Genomic DNA, 26,245 nt, shown 5'->3' on the forward strand with positions numbered 1-26,245 from the left:
ATAAAGATAGAATGACATTTTGCATATTTGAGTTTTGACATGCGCATCGCGGCTTTGCAAACTTCACTGATATTGGGGTAAGAGACATCTATTGTCACAATCAAAACTACCTTTTTTCATTTAGCTACTTGCTGCAAGATGGCAATATATTAAACAAAATGTTATAATTTTCAATCAAAGATGACACCTTTTAACCGGTGGAGTTTGACATTATCTCAACTTTCATTGTTTTACAATATTACTGGTGAGAAGATAGGTATTTATTATCATTGCTTAGATTAATTTACTTATATATAAATATTACCGCCATTAATTTTATTTCATACGTGCGAAGTTACAGAAAAAATAAACCCAAAATAAAAATATTTGAGTTAGAACCTGAAAATTCGAAGGTTTTTGAAGGTAACAGGTTTTGAAATCCGTTAGAGTGACATCATTGTACGCCTCCGCGGCCGCTGGCCGTTGTAAATAGTATAAGAGCGAGCACCAATACTCAGAGATAAGTTCGCTCCCGCACCTTTCCAAAGTTCTATAACCTAGATAATGTAATGAATTTATGATTACTTATTATTATTTTACAAATTTATTATTTAAATCACGTTTATTTTTAATTAATAGTTATATTCAAGTTACAAGCTACTTTATTTGAGGATTGTACTTGATTCACGATTTAACGAATTTATGATGATATGTTATTATTTTACAATTTTATTATGTTTAAAATTAATATAATATAATAATTTAGAGTATAGATTATTTAATGATTGTATTTGTTAAATATGTTTTACTCGATGTAAGTAAGTTGATTGATTCGATACCGACAGTTACGAACAGAATGACGAGTCGTCTTGATACGATCAAAAAAAAGGCATTCGGATCGATCCGCTTGACGAAGACGGTTGTTCAATTGTAAGGTGTGTGGATATTTAAGGTTTAAAAGTGTTGGAAATATACCTATATAATTATTGTAACAGCGAGAGTTATTTTTACCCACTGAGAATCGTAATTGTGAGAATTCATCACAATATTTAGTAAAGTGGTATTTCAAAGTTAACCCATGAATCTAAGCTTAGGTCTTCTCTAAGCGTAATTCCACGTTCAGCGATCTGCTTTCTTAATGTTTATTTTTATGTGCGCAATGGCCACTTGCAGGTATAGTAAAAAGAAGCATTGTAAGATTACCGAATCGTCTTAAACCAAAAAATAGAATATCCGAGTTTCGAAAGAGCCTAGTGGGTTCTGGAACTCTAGACCCAAGACTCATGCATGAGGGTATGTTCCTTGAGCACAGATCGCAGCTCCAAAAAGTCTGCCATAAAATTGTCAAATATGTCACTAAGATAAATAGCCTATGAAAAGTACCCCGTGTCCCCTGGACATCGGGCTCAGATTCACCAACAAATATCATGAGGTTTTTTCAGAGTAGTTGTCGCCCGGGACTGGCAGGAGTCGCTAAGCATTTTACCCCTCCATTTCTCCATGGACATTTTGTCAGTCCTCTCAGCCACAGTGACACACACAGATCTACTGATTGCATGTCTGAATATGTATGGGTCCCATCCAAAAATAAAAATAAACTTGTCTAAATAGAAATATGAAGAATATATTACAAGAAAATGAGGAACCAAACCTCTCTTACTCCCGTGTCATCCATTCAAAAAATTTCAAAAAGGCACAAGGATAAAATTTACACCAGCTCTTACACTCTGCATCCGTATAGATGCGTAATGCCTAAGGTCACTCAGCTGACAAAGTATGCTTAATCTAGCTCATATTTGCCTTAAAATATCCAATATATACCACATACACACACATCTAAAAATACACACCACATACATAAGTCAGTCGTTAAAACTGTTAAACACTTTGAACATTCCTCAATAAAAGCTAAGCTAAAATATCGCTCTTAAATTTGCTCATATTACTTAAAGCAGTGATAATTAACACACAAAAATTACGGCGTTTCTTTCATCTGCTTTGATCCCATGGAGGATGGTAAGCTTTGCTATGGCTATGACAAGCATCCAGCTTTAGTCCCGTCTCACTTTCCTTATATGAAAACAAAACCTGGCGCGGCCGCCGAGCAAGTAGAAAATAATACACGGTTAAAAGAATATAACAGTCTTTCCTCCAACTTTGATTTTTTTCCCTTTGGAGTAGAGGCACTGAGGCGTGTAATAATAGATAGTACCGGTGACCCCAGAACTGATACCTTTCATGCAAGGAATGAGTTTTGCAGTACGGGAATAAAATGCCACGGGATCTTTTAAAATTTGTTATATTTTTTTAAATTATTTATATGGTGATCTGTTGTTTAAAAAAATAGTTTTTCGGTATCTGTATTATATTGTCTATTACCGCTATTTTCATCATATATATATGTAATGCCTCATGTTGGACTGTACATGTTGTTCTATTGGTACTCGTAAAAACGCACTACTTTTTTTATAAAATGCTATCTATTGAAAACAAATAATGAAAACAAATAAATTATTTACCCCACATATTTGTAAATTTCTCATGAGAGAATATTTTAATTTTATACCCATTTAAATCGGCATCCGGACCGGATGGGACGAAATGCCATCGTTTTATATAGACGTACGGCTGAGATTCCAGTAACAAACAAAATCTTACATTAATTTGTCTCTAATTTACTTCAAAAAGTCCTAGAATTAAATATAAAACTATACAAATTTAAAAGCCTTTGACGCTGTCAGCATTTTCTCGCTGTATTCTAAACTTTTCTACTGTATCGAGGTGTATCTGTTTAGTTTCCTTAATGAATAAATAAATTCTGTTGGTATTTTTATTAGTATGTATTAGAGAATTAATTTATTAGCTCGCTTAATGTGTTCATATACTAGATTTGTTTGTATTTTAAAAAACCAAACAATTATAATATGTATTCTCCAAAAGTCCGTCGCAACATTTTATTTTTACTATTGCTTAGGTCGGATGCCTCTCCAGGACAGTGGGTGGAAGTTAGTAGTAGTAGTATAGGCTCCTTTAAGTTGGGCTACATAAACGCAGCAGACGCTCCCGTCATATTCAGGGATCAAGGGTAACTGGATCCCTACCGTCTAAAAACTAATGGCGCCATCTATCGCTATGGATGGGTACTGTCTTGATTTTAGTGGGTAGTAGTCCATCTACCTTCCGAACCGAACCGAACATAGTGTATGTGCGTGTTAAATAAGTTGCCCCAACGCGGGGGTCTGGCACCCTACAAATTAAAAGACTTATTGTAAAATAATAATTATTTTTTAACATTTCGTTGTTACAGAAATGGCACAATTAAATAAGAAAACAATTAAATAAGAAAGATTTATATTGGCGGTCTTATCGCTTTTGAGCGATCTCTTTTAAGCACCCACTAAACTATTATTTCGACTAATATATATTATAAACCCTTTTTAAATTGTCAACTCGACTCTTCTAAATTATTTCCATTCTAAATTTAATGAAACAAGATAATAAAAGCTTAAAATTCGTAGGCAGTCAGCCCACGCGGAATGACCTAAGCTTACAACTGACCTTTGGTTTCAAAGTCTAGACTCTTAATATTCTACACAGAGAGGTATTCAGGCATTTTGGGCATAAGTTTTATATTTAGTAGTTGTCGGCCGGGCCCGGCGGAAGCCGCCAAGGCTTTAAAGCAAATAAAGCCCCTTTTCAGAAAATGGTTGGTATCGGCCACAGATCTGTCTGATTGATCTGAACATAGTCTAACAGGACATAGTATGTCCTGATAGACTATGTTGAGATCAATAAAAAAATATGAGTAAGTATGTTTATTTTAACTTCGATTTTGACTTAAACAACTTCAAATATTTCAACAAACTGTATGTCAATTTATAAATCTAGCAGCCCTTTTTTATATTATTATCTGCCTACCAATGATTTATAGTATTTAAAGTTTCGTTGCTTCCATATAGCTGGCATAACAATGTTACTATGTCCGTTTTAGTGTTGTGGAAGGATTGTGTACCTCCCAGGTTTCTCGACCAGTTTCATCATTGACTGTTATACCTAGCGAACGAAGAGTTTGTTATCGTCAGGGTCATTCTAGTAAGTTGTTGGAGCCGATTGTATAATGCGACAAATTTACTTACTCACAGAATATCTCCTAATAATCCTATCAATCCGGCCCTGAATTTCTAAGCAATAATATATTAAAATTATCATCTGTGCCATTTCGTGACTGGCCAAGCCTTGCATTCCATTGCCACGAAAAAGAATATGGCAGCTGAACAGCTACAGGGTTACTTCCGAACACAATAGAATTAGCGTGTAAGTAATGTATAGTCGAAACTACTAACGTGGTGTATTGTGGTAGTAGTCTTTATTTTAGAGTAATTTAATTAGTAGGTACAGAATACAACAGAAGTATAATGAAATGACCTTTTGATTGGCTCTTTTCGACAACACTATCATTTGTTTTAGTACTAAATAATAATAATAATAATTTCTTTGCAAAATTATGTTATGTAATGCAAGTTGGTGTTAAAAAGAATTTTACTCAGAAGTTACATATATAAGTCGTATCATTATAGAATGTTTTTATATTATTTATAGTGATAAAATATCACATTATTAAAAAACATACTTTGAACGGGTCGAACTCGTATTCTTCAACTTAATGTAGGTATCGTATGGCTACCTCAACCCAGTGTTTGTGTCTTTCCGGCGTAAGCAAAAGTAAGAATAAAATTCTAAAACGGACTTTTGTATCAATACTTATAATTGTGATGGATTTGATAGGATATTTTCTCATTAAAGACATTACAATCACCTTTATGATAATATTCAATACATTAGAAAAATAGTGCCGCTAAAACCTTAATTATCCATTATGGAAATCACCAACAATTTACGTTTTAGTTTGGTTTCAGAATTGACCTATTGGTTTTTCATCCTAGATTTCACGCGGCAGGAAGCACCTCAGTAGTGTAATCTCCACTACTGAGGTGCTTCCTGTAGTTCCTCGGTAGTTCCTATATACCATTACAATCGTAGGGTTGTCTCTCTCCCTAAAATATGGCGAGGGGTCGATGGCTGGCCATACGTCATACTCGTGAACAAAAACAAAAAACAAAGCACTTATTTAAAAAAATTATCGCACTAGTACCAGGCCCTTTTATCAACTAGATAATCGCTAACTTTATAGTAAGCCTTCTCAGCATTCGACGTCAACACCACATCCCAAATACCTCTTTTCGGTTCGCTGCACCTTTTTCCATGTTTTGCAATTTTATAACTAACGGTTGGCTGTTAACAATTTTGAATCGTCGGTTATCATGCTAGTCCAATGAAGTTTATTGGTCCATATGGCGCAGGTCGACTCCCGTATCTTCCATCAAATAATGACCAATGACAATGGTGCAGTGCTCAGATTTCCTTCTTCCAAATCTAAAGAAAAATCCATACAGCCGTGATTCGAACACACGATCTCATGGTTGCGGCTTGCTGCTCTTGTTTTTAATATCACTTATACCATAGACAATTACAGAATACCTAAAAAAAATAAAGTGTTTGGAAAAATAATTATTTTTAACCTTTGCTTTATTGTAGGTATAATAAATCATAGACAACCTTCGAGTTAAATTTTAACTGAATAAGTAATTAGCCAAGTTAATTGTGTAATTTGACCTCGGCGTTCTAAGTTTTTCTGATTTAAGAAAAATTTGGAAGCTAGAATTTAACTATTATATATGTTAATAGTTTTAATACAAAATATGTTATTTTTAACTTCCATTTAGTCCATTAAGAGCATTGTTGGCCTAGTGGGTTCAGCGTGCACGCTCATCTCTCAGATCGTAGATTTGATCGCCGGCTGTGCAACAATGGACTGTCTATGAGCGCATTTAACATTCGCATCGTGAGGAAACCGGCTTGCCTTAGTCGGTGTGTGTCAGGCACGGCTGATCACCTATTTAGCTATTAGATTGACAAATCATTAAATAGATACATAAATCTGAGGCCCAGACCTCAAAAGGCTGATTTATTGTAATGGGAAGTTACTAAGATACTTCTATTTCTGCGTCCTTTTCCCTAGATAAAAGTACAAATTGAACATTTTTTTCAGAAATCGAATTCAGGATATTCATCAGATAAACCCATTGCATTACTAAGGCACAGAAGTAATTAAAAGCCACATAGCAGCCTGTTTCGAAATTTTACCTCACGGAGTCCAGAATTCCAAAATACCCAGCCGTTTCCATGGCAACAAACTATTCGTTATCCGTCATTAACATAAAGGAACCGAGCATAAATCGCAGACGTTAATATCACTGTGTGATCATGTGTTAGAATATTTGCATTTGACATTTGTATGTCGTAAGTAACCTTGAACAATGACATTTCTGAGAAGGGACTTGGGATTCCGTACGTTATTTTTCTAAACCGTAGACAAAAATATAAGCAACTCGCCTTTCTGTTTCTAACATTCAATGTACATAAAAATTATAATATTATTAATATAATTTATTATTAATATTATAATTTTTGAACATAAAATTATAAGTTAAAATAAAGACATTGATAAAAACCTATTTCAAAATGATATGAGTTAAGATAAACCAAAGGTTAACATTTAATTCTAATGTGAATTCAACATTATTGTGTCCCGTACATTCTAAATTATTATACTTAAACTATCCGGAACCCGTAGAATAAAACCTCCTTGGACTCGCCGTCCATAGAACATAGCATACCGATCCGCGCGCTTTTTTCCTTTTTTATATTATTTTTAAATCCGCGAACGTATAACGTCTTTCTGCCCGCGCGCGGGAACAAAAATGGCGCCATCTAACATAATTCGACCAGTTTCTGTATAATTTTAATCGATTCATAGTGTTTTAAGGACGTTATATTGATTTTAGATCTTGTGACGTGAATGAATATAGTTAATTCAAGTCAGTTTCATTTCTGTGTCTGTGAAACTACGACGTGTTGGCTGTTAAATTTTAAATTTTGGAATAAGGCATGGGTGAGTCACATTGAAAGTGTTAGCAAAGAGTTATAATAATATAGGGGCAAATTTTAAAAAGAGATTTTTCTAAAGAGTATTTACGTCACGTTTTTGCTTAATCTTACGTAACATTTATTCAATAATCTACACCAAAACTAGTTTCACAGTTTTGTCCTGTTTAAAGCTTAAATGCTTTACACGTTTTTATATTTTATTTATATTTAATGAAATTATATATTATTAATAATGTATTTATTTAATATATTAAAACACATAATTACTAAAATTAGAAATTATCTTTTAGTATCAAATTAAAAGATAGTAATTTTCCTAATAAATCTAAGGACTATGACCAATGGTATAAAAAAAACTGATTGAAGTTAGCAACATTAAAGCCTTTTTATAATTAAAGGCCAGATATTTACGAATAAATACGACAATTATTTCTATTTTTCTTTAGTAGGCACCGAAAACGCGTATAAGGCATGTTAAATTAAAATTTTAACGACATCAATAAAACAAGTATTCCTACGAGTACGATCTAAATCCGAATGGCAACATCGTTTAAACGAGTTAAATGGCGTTATTAAGATTTAGCTTTGACTAGCTTAAGGTTATTACGATTGATATTAACAACCTCAGAGACGTTCATTAAAGCATTCAGTAAAGATTTAGTTCATCGCAATGCATTTGGAAGCTAACACGTGTTTTGTCAAACGGCATCAAGAAATGGGACGATAAATTGTGTAGTTACTTTTCTTAGTTATATAATTAGTAAGAAATGTAGTAAGTTCTCCTAAGTTCCGAAACATAACAAGTCCATCGCTCTCTTTCCAGTACCCTTCCCACTGGTATTCCAGGTACACCAGGAAAAAATTGTCCGCATGGTGGGATACAGACAAGGCTACGCTGTTGCCGTGTCCTGAGTCGGGCGGTTTTTGGCATCGTGGGGTTTTAGTGGGTGGGTGTGGACAGTAGAGACATAACCACCACAAAAGAAAAGAATACAAGATCGATGTTTCCTATCGGATAATTGTCAACCTTATAAGAGATGGCACTATAAGAAGCTATAGATGAGATAGAGAGGAGAAAACATTTATTTACGGCGCAATTAGACTAATTTATTTTGTAAGAATTAGTCGGTTTGTACAAACAGCTATAAGGGCTCGTACAGTTGAACAGAAATATTAAAGCGTGGAACACGTAAAATGCAAACTTGTCATCCTGGTGGACAGTAAAACTTTAGAAACACACCATTAGAAACTTTTTAATCGGAATATAATATGAAAGTGAAAGAAATAAGTTTAAGTAAAAAAATTTGATTAAACGCGTTTATCACTGGTTTGCATTTAATATTCTGAGACTTTAGAAGCATATGGTATATCTAGTAGCCATCATAATAGAAAAGCGACGATAGATTACAAGAACTCTCTCTATTCTCTATGCAGGAACACGCATCGGTATAATAGACTACGTAGTATACAACTCGCATTAGAAATAAATAAATTTGAGCATATAAAATTATCGTATACGATTACATTGCTATCGTAAAGGCTATACGTTACGTAAGCACTATATTCCCACGTTCCCACTCTTAACTCCTAAGCATTGTTAAGGTACAGTATTTTTATCAAATATCATTTCTGTAATTAGACAAAATTATTTTGTATGTACTAAAAACTAAATAAATAAGCTAGCAATAAAATTTACAAATTCAAACAAGTTATTGTATCTTTATCTTCTAAATAACCTTCAGACGGTAAAACGCGTGTGGGTGAGGAATTTTTTCACACGTTGGTCTAGTGGCTTTATCGTGCTACCCTCATTGCGTGTGGGCATCGTGGCACTTTTTTATGTCTACAGTTTTAACTTTATGCCATCATGGCACTTACTTACTACTGTTAAGGCAAAGGCTGTCTGTGACTGCCTCAAACTGAAATATCAAAGACCTATGTGTCTCACATCTTCTAATCACCTATTTGTCTGTGGAAGTTTGAACGTGTGTGAAAAAGTGAACGAAGAATTATTATTACTTTTTTTTCACTTCCTACTATAATTGGGTAATGAAGTTTCCATCATTTAAATACTCTAAATTCTAAATGTCATGAATTATCAGATTACGCAAAAATCTATTCCATCAGTCAGTTCTAGTTGCATCTCTTTCAGGAAACCTACCCATATCAATAAATAACATGGAGGCTGCTATAATATGTTCATTTTATTAAAGTCCCAAGAGAGATTGATAAGCTCCCAAGTATAATTGAAATTAGAATTCAGGGTTTGCTAAACTAAATTTTACCAGTTTCATGAAACTTTCAGGATATCCTTCTTTCTTATCTACATTCATAGATCATATCCATAAACACACTTTTTTTTGTATACTTTTTCGTCACGTTTATTTCATATCAGATTGAAGATGAGAGTGAAAATTACAAAACAAAACCAAAACTTACGGAGCGTGTTTATGAATATGACATTTGCATGTTATCATCAGTTTCAGAATGTTGACTCTCCTCTAAACTTCCAGCCCAGATCTAAGAAGGTTAGACGTCACTTATTTTGGTTAATGAATTGACCAACTAATAATATCTACATTTTTGGAATTATTGCTTAATCAATATAGCAGAGATCTTCGGGATTTGAATCTTGACCCCTTCCAAAAACGTAAAATTAGCAGATACACAGAAACGCTATTAAGACTAAAGAACAGAACTTGTGAAGTAATAGCAAAACTATGTTAACAATAGATCCGTGTATGACTCATGTTTACATGTCCTCATCTTGATTTTATAATTGAGTGATGTTTGCTTCGTGTAAAAATTTATTACAGAGCTGGAAGTTTGTTGGTAATCGGAATTGCTGGTTCGAAACTAAGAGCCTGTTTCACAATGTATGGATAAAGTGCCAAATAGCTATGCAACACATAAATTATTCGAAAGATAAAAGTTCCAAATAAGATACTTCGAATTTCATGACGTATAGCACTATCTGACAGTCGTGAAACGCAAAAATACTATTTATCCTACCAATAAGTAATAAATAGCTTATTTGGAACTTATCCGGACATTGTGAAACAGGGCCTAAGGGTTTAAAACATTTATCGAGTCTTTAACACTAACCAATTGTGGACCAATCTGCAATCGACATTTTACTAGTAGGATCTTTTTTGATACACATGGATTCAATGATATTATGAACATTATGATCTTGCCTTAAGACTAATAAATAATTCAAGTCTAACCTAATTAACTAAAAAGTATATTTTAAATAAAGTGTTCATTAACACTACTGACTCTATAAAGAAGCAGACAATTGGTTTTTGTACGAGATAGCTCACAGGCTTTTCGTCTCCTGTGATGTCGATTACCATCAGGTACTATTTCCTTAAAAAGCTAGGATCCAACGAACCAAGGGTCCCGACACCGAATGGGACAATCATATTCGGAGCCTAGACCCCTGTATTTGCATACTTTATCAAATTATTAATAATATTATACGTCGAATTGATCATCATCATCATCGAACTTCCATCAGTTACTGTTGAAGGCATTTTATACCAATTTAACGCCTACCAAGCTTTGATCACTAGTACATATCATCACCCTTGAGTAGTGGCCTCAAAATTTTCATAATACTTCGAAAGATTAACAAATCACTGAATTAAGAATATCGTCTGCCTCTAAATGTTAGAATTTGCATAATTTAATAATAAACCAATTTATTGTGAGCTCACATTTCGTATAACATATACGTAATTGGATTTCACGTATACTGGTTAATCCTTTTACTTTGTTCAAGGTTTACAAGTTACTGCTTTAGCGTTTTTGTCATTCCAGTCGCGTGTTTTTTGATATCTGCATGTGACAAGAAATATTTATTTTGGCTTCTATTGGGCAAGATCACCTTGGTTGAGAAAGAGGATTAAGTGTTGGGTTGCTACATATGATCAGAAATTGTGCCATATATACATAGACAAGATGGTATAAAACTTCTCTTATCGTTTCTTTTATGTAAATTGATTATGTCGAGTCTCAAGTGACGTATGACACAAGGATTAAAAAAAAATCACACGATTTTTTTGTAAATTTAAATAGGTGCGGGCGCGTTTATATCTTTTACTCAAAAACATTTTAGTAATAATTTTATCAAATCAACAAAATTTATTTTCGGTTTCAATAAATAAAGAATGCTTGTATTCACATATTGAAATATATTCTTGAACATATTATGTAAAGGTTGTGAAATTCAACGAAATGTAATGTACCTACACGATTAAAAAGCGGAGAGTTTATTGCCAGTTCTTCTCTTCCGTTCTACGCCCTTGATTTGAGAACTGGCAGTAAATCTAAAATTAGAAGCATTTAATGTATATTTCTTTTTTTTGATGTTCATAAGTTTACATTATGTTACCTATATGAGTAAATTATTTTTTATTTGATTTGATTTGACACTAATGAAAAGAAGAATGAAGAAAGAAGATTAGAAGAGTAGAACGTTGACCTAGCCTCTCCTTGGCTTTGTCTGTATCTTACGATGTATCAGACATAGCCTGATAGAGGTTACGTTTTGTTCACTTGTTCAACCCTGAAGATGAAGACCTAAAAATACGTAATTTACACTTTTGTGAGCTGTTGATTAACTACTCAGATGAAGAAAAAAATCAAGCAGAGAAGAGCAGAGCAGGGACCCACAGTAACATCGAGTGTAACTCGGATCTACTTGTCAAGAAAAACCCAAAGAAACTTTTTCTCATGGATTTCATCTCTGAATGATGATTATAGATGTATTAATGTATAATATATCTGATGTGTTATTTATTATTATTATACATCAATCTTTTGTCATGAATACTTGAAATATACTTATATGTTATGGATCTTATGTTGAATTTATATAGAATAATAAGGCTGAATTGAGAAGGCCCCGAGTTTATAGAATTTGATATTTTAAACATATAACACGATTATTATTATTAAAATTATATTCATATGTTAACTAAGATTGTATAGGATATATAATTAAAAATATACAATAGTAGAATAATGTAAACTTTTTATGAATTACTAATTGTATATAGGAATTATTCACTGATATGAAGTTTTATAATACTCAAAGAAACTTAGTTCGTTTTAAAATAAACGTATACATAAGAACGCATACGCAAGGTTGTCTAGGTCGTATGACGTCATAACTTGTTTTTATTCTAAATAATTTTACCTGAGATCAGAGTTGGCGTTAGGTCGGGCCGTATAAGGTTAATGTCTAATCGTTATAAACACTTCTTATTAAATAGACTTAATTCTACTTAATTTATACTTATTACAAGCTTGTTTTGTTTTGGACTATATGGTATTTGAAAATCCGAACCAATTCGACTTCGTCTTTCAAGAGCGTAACAATTTTCTGAGAGTGACACTAAACTAACCTATTAAAAAATACTTGAATTTATTTTTATAGGATTTTAAGGAGTCCCTCTCAATCAATGGAGCTCTGAAATTGCACCAAAGTCACCCCTGACGCAGAATTACCATTTTCGATATACGACATATGTCTTTTGACTGCCAGGGCATAGTATAGATAGTTTTTAACCGGGTTTTAGCAGTTTTAGATAACAAACCCGTTCCTGACTATAATTAGTATGTTTCTTACAACACACTGTATATTTAAATATTTAGAAAGCAAAATAGAGGTTATACTTAAAGTCACATTTGGTATTTAAAAGTCAAACCGATTTGATTATAAATTCGGTAATTTGTACACTTGTTCAAAACCTGTTTGAGATCCTACTAAAATCTAAGTTAGGTATTTTATTTTAATTTCCAGACGTGTTCTCTTAGTGCAGATATTTAAGTTCTTTCAGTATCTCTGATGTCTTTTTTATCAGTGTACGTAAATTGTACGTTCTGGTGTAAAGACATTCGGGGTGGAATTGGAAATGTGAAACCAAATACAAAATATATACTATTTACAATATTCTAACCTACATTGTAATAATAATAAACAATAGATAAATAGAAAACTGAAATCAATTTCAAAATTTGGGCCCAATAATCAACCTATTTACCAGGCACCAGGAATCTACACCGCAGTTGACAAAATCAGAGTTGGAGGAAATACCTATTATAATTTTCCATTTTTTTTAACCATTTATAATTTTCAGTCTGTTCTGCAGCTGTGCCATTGTGCTTATCCGGGATATGTGATACAGTGCTAATTAGATTATATAGCGTTTATTGGTTTTCGAATAAGCAAACACTTAACCCAGATTAATTAGATTTTCGATTTGTGTCTATTGACGTCAACCAAACGCGTTTTTCGGTTTTGCAGTAACTTAAATACTTTATCTATTTTAAACAATTTTGAGACTCAATGGGCCTTAATAGCCCAGTCATATTAGGACTTTCACCTCGGAATGAAAGATAATAAGCTGCAAATTGGTATGAACCTTTGTTTTGTCATTCTAAATGTTGTCTCAAAAGTCACCATCGTTATCGTGTCCGCGTCTCAAGATATTCAAGGTCAAAGGTCACAAAAATCGGTTTTTCGCGAATATCTGGCTTCCTATCGGTTAAATGAGATTTGCATTTATTATAAAAGCTGTAGGCTATAAAATTCCCTACAACTTTTGTTTAAACTTTTTTTTCATACGACCAACCGTTTTGAAGGTAGAGCGCGAAGTGCACATCGTACAGTCATATACGGCCTAATGCAAGGTCAAGCGTGAGTTATGGTTATCAGTACGTTATAAAGTCAATTATTTACTTGGAAATTATAATTATTAAACAATGCCTATTATTTATGTACTAACTATTAATTATTTATATTTAATTAAAGTAAGTAACTTGATTATTTATATATAATTATTCATATTTAACTATTTAAGTATAAAATATTATTAATTCTGGATTATATATTTTAGTTTTATTTTAAGTTAAAATGATAGTAAGAGTATATATTTTACACATATTTTTATTTATTATTAAATACGGCATAATATACATTTATCAAAATGTGAGTTCAAATATCAAAAGTATCTTTGTTGATTTTAATTGTAATGAAATTGGAAATGGAAGCTAATTATCATCTTCTTCTTCGTCTTCTTCTTCTTCTTGTCGCTCAAAAATGTTCGATTCATTGTCATCATCCTCATTATCTGTCATGTTCATCTCCAAACCTTCCAGAATATCGGGATCATATGTATTTTCTTCATCGGGATTACCTGGATACAGTGAAGCGTTGAGGCAAGCTTGTCCGTTGCACTGGCCACAAGCTAAAAAACATTGTAGCGCTGATTTTCTGCATCCACAGCGGGAACCACAACCATTTTTGCAATTGCAAAATATTACGTTTAGTAGTTCGGCTGGTGCTGGAGGTAATAACGTTCGTATGGGCTCCAGGATTTCATTTTCAAGCATCCAGCCCCATTCTTGAGGTTCTAAGTCCTTCCCTAACCACGTTTGAATCTGGTAGTAGACACGTTTTATGTGTTGATGAGCTGCTACACTTGTTGGTGGAAGTGTTGACAGTTGTACAGGTTTATTTAGTTTTGTAAATTTGATGAATTGCGTGTAGCGGAAATGATCAATGTTGTCCTCAGATTTTGGAGCATTATATAATGCCAACAAGATGCGCACTCCATTTTCTAATAATGTTTGTTTTGGGCAGAATTAATAATATTTTATACTTAAATAGTTAAATATGAATAATTATATATAAATAATCAAGTTACTTACTTTAATTAAATATAAATAATTAATAGTTAGTACATAAATAATAGGCATTGTTTAATAATTATAATTTCCAAGTAAATAATTGACTTTATAACGTACTGATAACCATAACTCACGCTTAACCTTGCATTAGGCCGTATATGCACGTACGATGTGCACTTCGCGCTCTACCTTCAAAACGGTTGGTCGTATGAAAAAAAAGTTTAAACAAAAGTTGTAGGGAATTTTATAGCCTACAACTTTTATAATAAATGCAAATCTCATTCAACCGATAGGAAGCCAGATATTCGCGAAAAACCGATTTTTGTGACCTTTGTCCTTGAATATCTTAAGACGCGGACACGATAACGATTGTGACTTTTGAGACAACATTTAGAATGACAAAACAAAGGTTCATACCAATTTGCAGCTTATTATCTTTCATTCCGAGGTTGACCCCTTTTCTTACCTAATATGACTGGGCTATAAGCTATAAAGTTTATTAAAGAGACTGCAATATAATATGAATTCCAATTATTCCTATACAATAATTATAACACTCCGAAGAGATTCCAATTATATCCCCAAACAGGCGCTGGATTCGAGCCTCCAAGGATAGTGGCAGTGAGGCTGTCTTTGCAGATGAGGGAAAGAGAGCCGGAAAGACTTGAGCGAGGTGAAACAAGACCGACCGCGGAGACTCACTATGGACGACCTCTGTCTCATGTAGGGGACATTCAGTCTATACCAAAATCATGGCTAATACTATGTTGACTTAATTTTCTACAGTGCTAGTAAATTGCTTAAACTAATATAAAGCTCATTATAAAGTTATGGCTCAATTATGTAGAATATATCAATATTATATCTATTATGTAGGTATATCTATGATGGCGAGTTGCTCACTGTTACTATTATTTGGAGAGGCCAGTTACGTCTATCATAATCTTGAGGAACGTGGCGCTATCAGGACACTTTGACCGTCTAGTCGTATAAAAAATGTATTACACAAGGTTATAATCCAAGGAAAACCGGCTGAATTAATTATGACGTCACTTTCATTAATTCTCACGGATTGATCGTCTATTGAATATAATCAAAAGTTTGTGGTAGAGGCGAGCTTAATGTTGATACTTTAAACATGTTTTTGACCTAGGGAAGTGGCACTTAGTTCGGACTCTGAATGTGAGGTCACATTTCTATATCTAAGGATTAAGGTGTCGATGTTGAAGAAATTTTCCTCTAGCTTGCCGATGCCTTTTGAAAGAAAAATTGGTACGTCTAGCTGTTTTTACGAAAAGGCAAATGCACCTGAACATTATTTCTAAAATTTATTTCAATATCCGTAGCTAATATGTCGCAGGCAAGATTGCGCGATACAAAACATCATTGATGTGGGCATCGAAAGACTTGTTCGGCTGAGAGTTTTGTTTTGCTGTGATCAGGAAGCTGGCAGAGCATTCTACGCTCTAAAAAAATTATTTCTGAATATAAATGGCCAGAACTTTTTAAAAACTGTACCAACTAGGAATTAGAGAACTAACTATGTGTGTGTGTAGCAACTGAGACTTTTTGTGATTGGCTGATAATCTCTGATGCACAGATACTAATCGTTCCAAAGTTGCTAAGTACTGTTGCAGGTTGCTGTTATAATAGATATAACGAGGTAAAGGGTAAATAAAAGAAAAGAAATAATAATTTGTTTTATTTTCATCACACTATATAAATAACATACTAACATTAGAAATAAATAAATTAACATAAGATTAACATATTCCTTTCCCTGAAGTATATTGAAGGAAAAAAATAAATTATTCAGAATATATTATTACAAACTGGACAATTAAGATTTTTTCCCTAAAATCACAAAATAAGCAGCTAAAATGTGCGTCTGAAGAAATTAATGGTAAAATGAACTTTCAACAGTAAGTATAAATAATACTTAAAAATAAAATTTTATTACATTTGTTTGTTTCCTTTCTTATCTTAAGAAGCATAAGCAAGATTATTCTATTATTCACTTCATTACATATATTAAACATAATTAAATAATTATAATACTTGTTTTTTTGTGTATATTTGGTAACTTTAGTACTATTTACCAATCGGTATAATTCATTAAAACCTGACTCAGAATACAAGTTTTCTATACTTTAAAGTCAATTGAACGTGAACTCGAGTCCGGCATATTTTTGGCACTCTTTAAGACAACGTACCGAACACCAATTTCTCATATTTTACTTAAATTCAGAATTAATATTTAACTAAACTGAAGTAAAATGGATTTCTTTAAATCTGTCCTACAAAGCTAAGCCAGCTTTTTCACTATAATATATTTGTTGAGTTATTGCTGTTGATTAGCTGGTTCAATCTTCATATAATGTCCATAAGGTGTGCTTATAGTCTGTGGTCCGCCATATGGCTCATACACCACATTTACATGCTTAGGATCCGAATTTTGACCCTCCCGACTCCATGACGCTGTAAAAAGCACCATCTGTTATTGCATAGAAACTACGAAAAAAGTTTATGAATTTCTTGGAAAATATGTCCTTTCATACTATAATTCATAATTATAATTAACTATACAAAAATTATATAATGCAATTAAATATTTGAGTTTTATTGTAAAGATATGGATATAAAATGCTTTAAAACATTGAAACTTGATTGGTTATAGCGCCATCTATCTGTCAGTAGATGTACTAAAATGTATAATTTTTAATGCTCTCAAACTGGACACTAGAGGACTCTGATATAGAAAATAGAAAATTCAACGATGCTCGGTATTTATAAATAAACTAGCGGATCCGACAGACGTTGTCCTGTCTATACGTCTTTAATTTGAAAATTTCAAACTTTTTTTAATAAGCTAAAACATTCTGGACCATTTTGATGAAAATTATTATTCAAATGTAAAACATTCCAAAATCAACAACTACTAATTAATTAAAAAAAACATTGTCCAGCGGACAAAATTGTGAATCTAAACCATTCTCGAATCTCCACGAACACACACAAAAAATTTCATCAGAATTGGTCCAGTCGTTTAGGAGGAGTTCAGTCACATACACACGCACACAAGAAATATATATATTAAGATAATTTTCAATTAATAAATAGGAGGATATACATACATAGAGGAACATGTTCTTCACCGTGTTGTCCATGTATGTGCAGATGAATTTCTTTCTGGTGAGGTTGCTCCCATCCGCCATGATGACCTTTAGCTGCACCAAATAGTGCGCCAATCTAAAAATTATATAACACGAAAATGAATAATTTTTAAGTTACTTTTCTGCAATTTCCTAATAGTACACCCCTTATATGTACCCGCATATATCTAACCGTGCGTACTTATCTCTTGATAATGTCGTTAATATTGCAAAGAAATTCATAAGTATTAGTGTCTCATTTAGTCATGAATTCTTTGGTACTTTACAATACGAACACTACGCATTCTAAAAACACCCAAATAACACAATTCTTAAAAGCCGGCAACGCACTTGTGAGGCCTCTGGCATTGAGAGTGTCCATGGGCGGCGGTATCACTTAACATCAGGTGAGCCGCCTGCCCGTTTGCCCCTGTTCTATAAAAAAAATTAAAAAAAAAATTTGTTTATTCTATTATTTAAGTAGTTTGTTTTTGGTCAATTCAATGCGTTTTTCAGGTTTCGTTTATCGGAAAAAAATTTAATACTTACTTTAGCAGCTCCAGCTATTAACAAGATTTTCAGAATAAGTAGTGTTATCGCTAATGTCTTGACACCCACAAGTGCAGCAATGACGGCCCAAGTGGATGCCGCGCCCATTTGAAATGCGAGTGGTATGAACGCTTGGATCATCTTCTTGAACGGACGACCGAAGGTTCGACCTGGAAATTGATAAGATATACATGAAGTGTAGAATCATGAACATTGATACTTACGGGTCGGTTGCATAATCTCGATATAATGGAGAGACTGGGTCTACGGGTAACAAGTAGAAACCTGAGGCTTACGTCTAAACTTTTGGATGTACCGCGCGCACATTCCAACTTGGTTAGCAAAGCGCCACTCACGCGAGCAATACAAATAGTTAAAGAAATGTTCTATGGAGGTAGATCTTTTTGTTTGTACACTGGCTGAGTTAACAAGATTGGTTTCTATATTGTTAGTTTTAAGATTTAGGAATATAAGTATAATTTTTTAATGGTTTTTATGTAGGATAATTGATGTGGGTATTATTTTGGCGTTCTACCGAATCAGTAAGTAAGTAACTGTTAAGGCAGAATACTGAAAAAAAAAATATTCAAAATTTATTGTCCCGTTTGCTCATAAACTAGGCCTTGTTTAAAAAATATGGCATAATTCTGGCACATTTATTGATTATAAAAATAATTAATAAATAGGATAATAATGAAAATAGCATCTACTTATTATAAAAACAATAATCCATTTCTGGATATAGTTTATTTAATGGGAATATTTTATGCCGGAAATCGAGTTAAACCGTTTTTACCCTTAAAAACTCACCCCCTTCTTCCCGACTTTAGATCGCCCGTAAATATTACCTTAAATTTTTATTATTTTTAAAGGCACCTACCCGGGTCAATTATTTAATTAATAAAAACTTTCGAAAGTTAAGCATTTTTCCAAACACAGTTATGAGATACGCATTTAGAATTTATATGGGACAGAGATATCTATTACTTCTACTCCATAAAGTACTTAGGTATTATATTTTAGAAAATACAGTTTTTGCCGATTGTGATTAAGGCTACTCGTTGTCCTCAATGTGCTGTGAAATCTCGGCCACGTAAAGAAATTGTGCTTATTTTGCGAATTCAAAATGTGAATTTAGAAAATATATGTTAGTCTCGCAATTTCAAATTTATAATTATTATCTACTGGTTTAAGCGTGCAACTAACCCTGGGGTCGCGTGTAAATTCCTGTTAAGCTTTTCCTTCTTCGAGCGCAATTAACTCTTGTTGATGAAGGAAAACATGGAGGGGATTGTCTATACAACGTATGTTAGACACAATTGGCTGATCACCTGAGGGAGCTTTCAAATTGCGTAAAGAATTTAAAGGGGGGGATTTTGGGATAAAACGTTACGATGCGGGTCGGGGATTGAATAATGCGTTATTGTTAATATTATTTTCGACTTTTCGATACTTTACACCACATAAATGGCAACTTTAAGGTGTAATAAGTCACAGGGTGATAACGAACCGTTTTCCTAGTCAAGAATCTCCAAAAATTGTGTGACGTAATACTTGAACGCTCCCTGATACGCAATCAGATAATAAATTAAAAGTAATTTAGAAAAAATTAAACAGATGTCTAATAATTTTCAACATTATGTATGATATACGTATGTGTACCGTTATATTTAAATTTTTGAGCAACTTCAAAATGATACTCGGCGAGTGCCCACAGCTGTGCACCGTAATAACAACTATTCGTTCAATCTCAAAAGTTTCATTCGGAAAGTTATTTTTGTTTGATTTAAAACAATACTCAAACATTCAAAAATAGAATGCAATAATTTTTTTATAAAATCATGTTCGAAATTTAAAAATAATGTGCCTGTCTAGAACTTTGGGACCACCTACGTACAAATCCGAATTAAGTATTTAGTATAAACTAAACCCAGGACCTTCCGGTGTTCGCCATATTGTGCTTTAGTTACTAAACCATAAAGAGTTATTTATGTATCTCATAACGTCATATTACCTTGATTTTCTTAAATTCAAGTAGGTAACTTATTCCCAACTTCTATTCATATATACTCAGTCGAGAAAATAACATGAGTACAAATTAGATACTGGCGCACCTAATTGGAAACTCCGAAAAAAAATATATATTAAAAAGTATAATTTTTATACTTAGGTATTTTTTTCAGAGTTTGTATTAGCAAGAAATATTTTATCAACAATAAAATACAAATAACTGAATAACAGTGGATATAAAAGAATACAACAACTCTGGGGATATATAAAAAAATCATAATATTTTATATTAAAACTAAAAAAAAAATAGGTAATAAATATACAAATAATTTCAAAAAGATCTGATATTTATTATTTATTATTATTTAATCATATGTAAGTGTATTATTGATCTTTCATGATTTTCACAACTTCAACGAATTAAATTAATAGCAAAACGTAAGAATTATCGTAAAATTTTAACCTGGCCTCAAAGCAAATGTTATTCAAACATTTTCAAGAGCCTTTTAGTTCAAGAATGACCAGTATGACATCAAAATAAATATTTAACTTGGTTCCATTAAAAACCTAAAAAAAAATATTAGGATTCAAACATTCAGCCGAATAATTAAAAAAAGCCGTATTCATTAAAACTGTATGTATTAGAAATCACGTCTTTATAGCAAAAGGTATTTAAAGCTTCGTCAGTGACCCTAATTTAACTCGCCACTTACCCATCGAGGTATCTCCTTCCAAACTAGACCTTTCTTCACTTAAAGGAACATTGCTTTGGCTATAATTATAATAATCACTAATAATATTTAATTGTTTAGAATGTTTTCCACTAAAACCTACATCTTTTGCACTGTTCACTTTTCCCGCGTAACTGGGACACGAAAAAAATAAAAATAAACAAACGAAAGTCAAACGCACATCCATTCTAGCGAAACGCAATAGTAAATGAAAACATGGTATAAACCATTTTATAATGTCTTTTATATCCATCATTTGGAATGAAGAAGGGGTTTTGCTATGTTTTTATTTTATTGAAAAATTTGGCGCGCGTCATCGCGCGGCCAGTGCGCTGTCAAAACTGACAGTCCAATGACCGCCATTTCTTCTTTCTCCACAATTGATGGTAGGGTTGTCAGTTGTCCTACATAATAACTTTCTTTGACCATTGATATTATTCTATTGATATCACTAATAAGATTTGTTCTGCCTGTGTTTGCATATTGTTCTCACTATAGTGAAGTGTTGCTACTCCAAAGTACTGAACATGTAAAAATGTAATATTATACGAGGTCATAAAATTAATAAAAAAATTAAAAAAAGTACTCACTATAAATTGAGTGTTCCTATTTACTTATTTTGACCTTTTTTGTTAAGTTGTAGGTATCTTCGCCATCAAGCATAGTTTTTGATCAAGAAAATAATAAGTTTTCGTTTTTTATTTGAACTGATAGTAAGCATAAATTTGAAATATTTTATTGTATTTTAATGTCCATGTGTTTCTATTTGCTAATAAGTCACCTAGATGAATTAATTGTATTTTAAATACAGAGATCCAATTTTCGTAAATGAGAACTCGTCTGGTCGCTTTACACTAACGAATAAATTATAGGAATACCTGGTAATACTTTAAACAAGAAGTGTTATGTAATGTCATTAAATGCAAAACAAAACAATGCAATGTAATTAACACATTACAATTTTCATTTTTTCACACAATTCAAATTTGTATTTGTTGTTTATGGCAGCCCTAACATCTACCGCTACACACGGTATACAAAATAGCAATATGAACAAAAACTTTCGCTTTTTCATTCATCCTTGTTAGGTTCAAATAATCAAAAAGTTAACATCCGTCATGCGTGACTAAAGTTACAAAATCGTAGGATTTGGAAAGCAAACGTTTTCCTAAGTAAAAAGGAGACTTTGACACAGATTTTACGTTTCTTGTTATGCAAATAATGTAGTGATTTTCATTAAAAGAAAGTTTATGACCGTAATAAAAGTGATGAAATAACCGAATTCTCTGCGAGCTTAGTATTTAGTAAATACATATAGTATGTCTTGAAACATCAATCAATCTGGTTTCAAGAGCCACCAAACAATTTGATATAAAAATTTGTTAGTTGAAACTCAGATTTCAAATGAGCCTGCAGGACGCCCAAAAATACCAGCCATCGTAGCCCATAGAAACCCATTTTTAGTGAGTGCATTGCCGGCCTGTGAGGGAGGAGCTAACGAGGAGGTTCTGAAACGTGTTGGAATGGTGAAAAAACTTATGCAGAATTACGCAGCGAAAAGTTGCGTACCTGGGCCAGGGAAAACGGCGTGTTGGTCGAAGGAAGAAGTCATGGCTTCGCAACGTCAGGGAGTGGACAGGTATTGCAAATGCGGAAGAGTTGCTGCATCTGGCGCAGGACGAGACGCCTTTCAGGAAACTGACGGCCAACCTCCAGTAATGGAGAGGCACTTGAAGAAGAAGAAGAGGCAGGAGTACGCCCGAATTTTGAATATTAGATTGTAAATTGTAAATATTTTGAATGTTGGAGGTCGTATCTCTCAGGGAAGACCCCCAACGGGAGTCGATTCCACAGTTCGCTAGTTCGCAAAACAAAATAGAATTGGATCTTTGATCTTTCGAAATGACAACCTCAAGCATACTGAGGCTGTGTGACTTACGAAGGAGAACTCTCGCAAATTGCGGAGACACGACAAAAGGAAAAAGTGTAAGCACCGGAATCAATTCAGAAGCAGAAGTCTTAAGAACGATCGAGGGAAGGCCTTCAGGACCACTCGATTTGTGAGTATCAAGAGGATTAACGTCTTTCGCACACCAATCTGTTAGAATTAAACTTCAGCCATTGAAAATCCGTAATGTGGAATAGGACTAGGATAGCTCTGCTTTCTCTTGCACTCTTTAATTGATAATACGATTTGAAATAGTATAAAACCTATAAATGCTTATCACGGAAATATGTTTTAACGTAAAAATAAGAAGTAATTAAAATTAAGAAGATTTTAATTTACATTTAAACAAATTTTTTTAACTATAATTATTTGAACCGGTCTCGTCGAATCAGGTGCACCAAGCGTATCAAGAAGTTGAATGCATTTAAGTTTCGTCATTAAACTCACTCAAGGCTAATGCACAAACCGGGTAAGAGCCAAAAAAAAACTCACTCAAGCTGACTGAAACTCATCTTGGTTCTCAGATTTGATAACTTGCAAATTATTAAATTTTACGTACTTCACACTAGCTCGTATGGAAACACCGTCATGAGTGCAGCATAGCATAAACGTAAAAAGTCGAAGGCGTGTATCAAGCGCGGAAGTCTTAACACCTACTTGTCTATCTATTAGAATAAACTAAATGAAATAGATACAGATATTTGACGCCATTAGTCTATTTATTATAACAATAATAATAAGAGCGTTTTATTTCAAATACTTAACATTTAAATACATGTCATCTGGGTGCACTTTTTCTGGCTAACTTCTATTCCCGCCATTTCTATTGTAAGAGTTCCACTCTCTAACATGTTGCTCTCTTTATTTATTAAGTAGTACCTGGATGACCAAGCTTTCCTCTGTATTTTTTTATAAACTATGTTTTTTGGAAATTACATTTAAGCACGAATCACATACTAATAAAATGATGAAATATGAATACTATTTTTCGATCATATCGCATAATAAAATAACATTTTCTAGAAATGATTCCTAGCTAGATCGATTTATCACCCCCGAACCCACTCCCCCCCCGTATACTAAATTTCATGAAAATCGATGGAGCCTATTCCGAGATTCCAATTATATAATATACCTATATGTATACAAGAATTGCTCGTTTAAAGATATAAGATATCTAGGAACAAATATTATAACCTTAGATCGTGTGAGTCTGTGCATCAACCGTTATGTGTATCATATCTCATTGTATTGTTGTTTCTCACACAATTTATAACATTGACACACCTCTTTATTGAAAGTAATTGCACATTTCCTATCTCTGCACACTATTTTCAAACATATACGTATCGTAACTTAATAACAGTGCCATAATCCTAATAATAGTGCTTAAACGATCACCGCGTCTACCAACATTTTTTTATTATTATTCACTATTTGATATTTCTTCAGAATTATAAAGGGATTTTCTCTTTGTTTTAGGGTGTTTTTAAAATGTACTAAGAAATGTTCATTGATTTTTTTCCTATTTCCTGTGACTATGTTTCGTTAGCTGATTTAAGTATTTGTAATTGACGTTTAAGATTTATTTTCTATTAAGTTACTTGTATCAAATTTAAATTGGTAAAATCATAAAAAAATCAGGCTCTACAACCTATTTAGAACTGGGATTTTTGTATCTGTTTCATGATCATTCGTTAATTTAACAGGTAGTAGTAGGTATTTTTTCGCCTGTACCTGCCACGCCGTCGAAGTTTTTCGATCTAACCCAGTTTCCTACCGATGTTTTCCTTCAACGTTCGAGCGAATGTTAAATGTGCACATAGATGGAATAACATTGGTGCACTTTTGGGCAGCCGGGGATCAAATCTACGACCTCTGGGTTGAAAGTCGCACGCTGACCACCTGGTGGGCTAATAGTGCCCTTATATATTATATGATATTTTATATAATTATAAATTACATTTATCATAAACCAATTTATTCACGAGAATTTTTAACTTATTTATAAATCTATGTACATTATCAAATACTTTCTCAATAACTTATTAATCATCAGTAGATATTCTGTTCTGTTAATACATATTATAATGAATTATCAATGACAACGTAACGATTGTGCAATTACAATTAATTCCAATACGGAAAGAAAGTATCGCGTGCTGGATTCGAACTCGTCACGAGCCAGTTAATTTTAACTAAATGACAACGGTCATTGTCTTTAAATTCAAGATAGATAAAATTTTAGGTTCTGCATATTACAGGCAGTGCGTTTACTACTTTACAATCAACTTGCTGCAGTGCGCGATGAACCCCCAGTTGGCGGCCTCTAGATATCGTATCTAATGTCAGAGTGAACAATTTGCACTCCTATTTTTAACATATCAGATAAATCCTGCGAACATATAAAGATCTGGAAAAAGATGAAAAAAGGGAATTGAACGAGCGACCAATTAGGGTTTTAATTGAAAACGTAGCAGTGGCAGACGTGGTCCTTAATATTAGTGATCGTACAATTATCGCTATTAAAAAAGTCTGCCATATGAGCAAATCATATAGAATAGTCGGTCGCCAGCTAGACCTTGTTTAATAAATGTCAATGCAGATACGAATCTTTATAATATTTAAGGCAAAATTTTAATATGATGCAAATGACCCCAAACGGAACCCTAATTCAAGTTTTATGAGTGAAAGTGATCTAAATTATATGCTATACGATTTTTTGTAACAATACATTGATATTAGATCGTTAAGAGAGAGTAACGTAGATATTTAATGCTTGTAATTTAATATTTTTAAACGTCATTTTTTTTAAATAATTTTATGGCCTGGTAACGAGACCTTTAAGCCATTGTCATTCTTACTATAAATAAAAAATCCAGAACGTTCGATAGACTTATCTGACAAACTAATAATTGTCACGTGTTTAAAAAACGATAAATGTCATTTTCTGTTATAAGTTTGTTATACTCTATGCAACCATAGAGTTTGCGAAGTCTATATTTTTCTTGGTAGTCAGACAAGCATATTCAGCCTAAAATTAAAAAAAAGTTTCATTTCATTCATTCATGTACGGATGTATATCCTATATTGTTAAACAAATGAAGAAATTGAAATTTAGCTATGAAAACTTTTTTTAACGAGTTTAAAGCATTCCTTTACATTTGAAT

At 32.9% G+C, this 26,245-nt stretch overlaps 1 protein-coding gene across 1 annotated transcript; it reads right to left on the bottom strand.

The window, feature by feature from the left end:
- Positions 1-16,442: 16,442 nt before the first annotated feature.
- Positions 16,443-21,456, bottom strand: LOC110997649. Its single transcript, XM_022265895.2, has 4 exons — positions 21,110-21,456; positions 18,387-18,556; positions 17,820-17,934; positions 16,443-17,163 (listed from the first exon to the last, which is right to left on the bottom strand). Exons 1-4 carry the CDS (start codon positions 21,381-21,383, stop codon positions 17,027-17,029), a joined length of 696 nt encoding a protein of 231 aa, XP_022121587.2. The 5' UTR covers positions 21,384-21,456; the 3' UTR covers positions 16,443-17,026.
- Between the last annotated feature and the right edge of the window lie 4,789 nt (positions 21,457-26,245).

The sequence above is a fragment of the Pieris rapae genome, chromosome 15, assembly GCF_905147795.1.
Source record: "Pieris rapae chromosome 15, ilPieRapa1.1, whole genome shotgun sequence".
NCBI classification, from domain to species: Eukaryota; Metazoa; Arthropoda; class Insecta; order Lepidoptera; family Pieridae; genus Pieris; species Pieris rapae.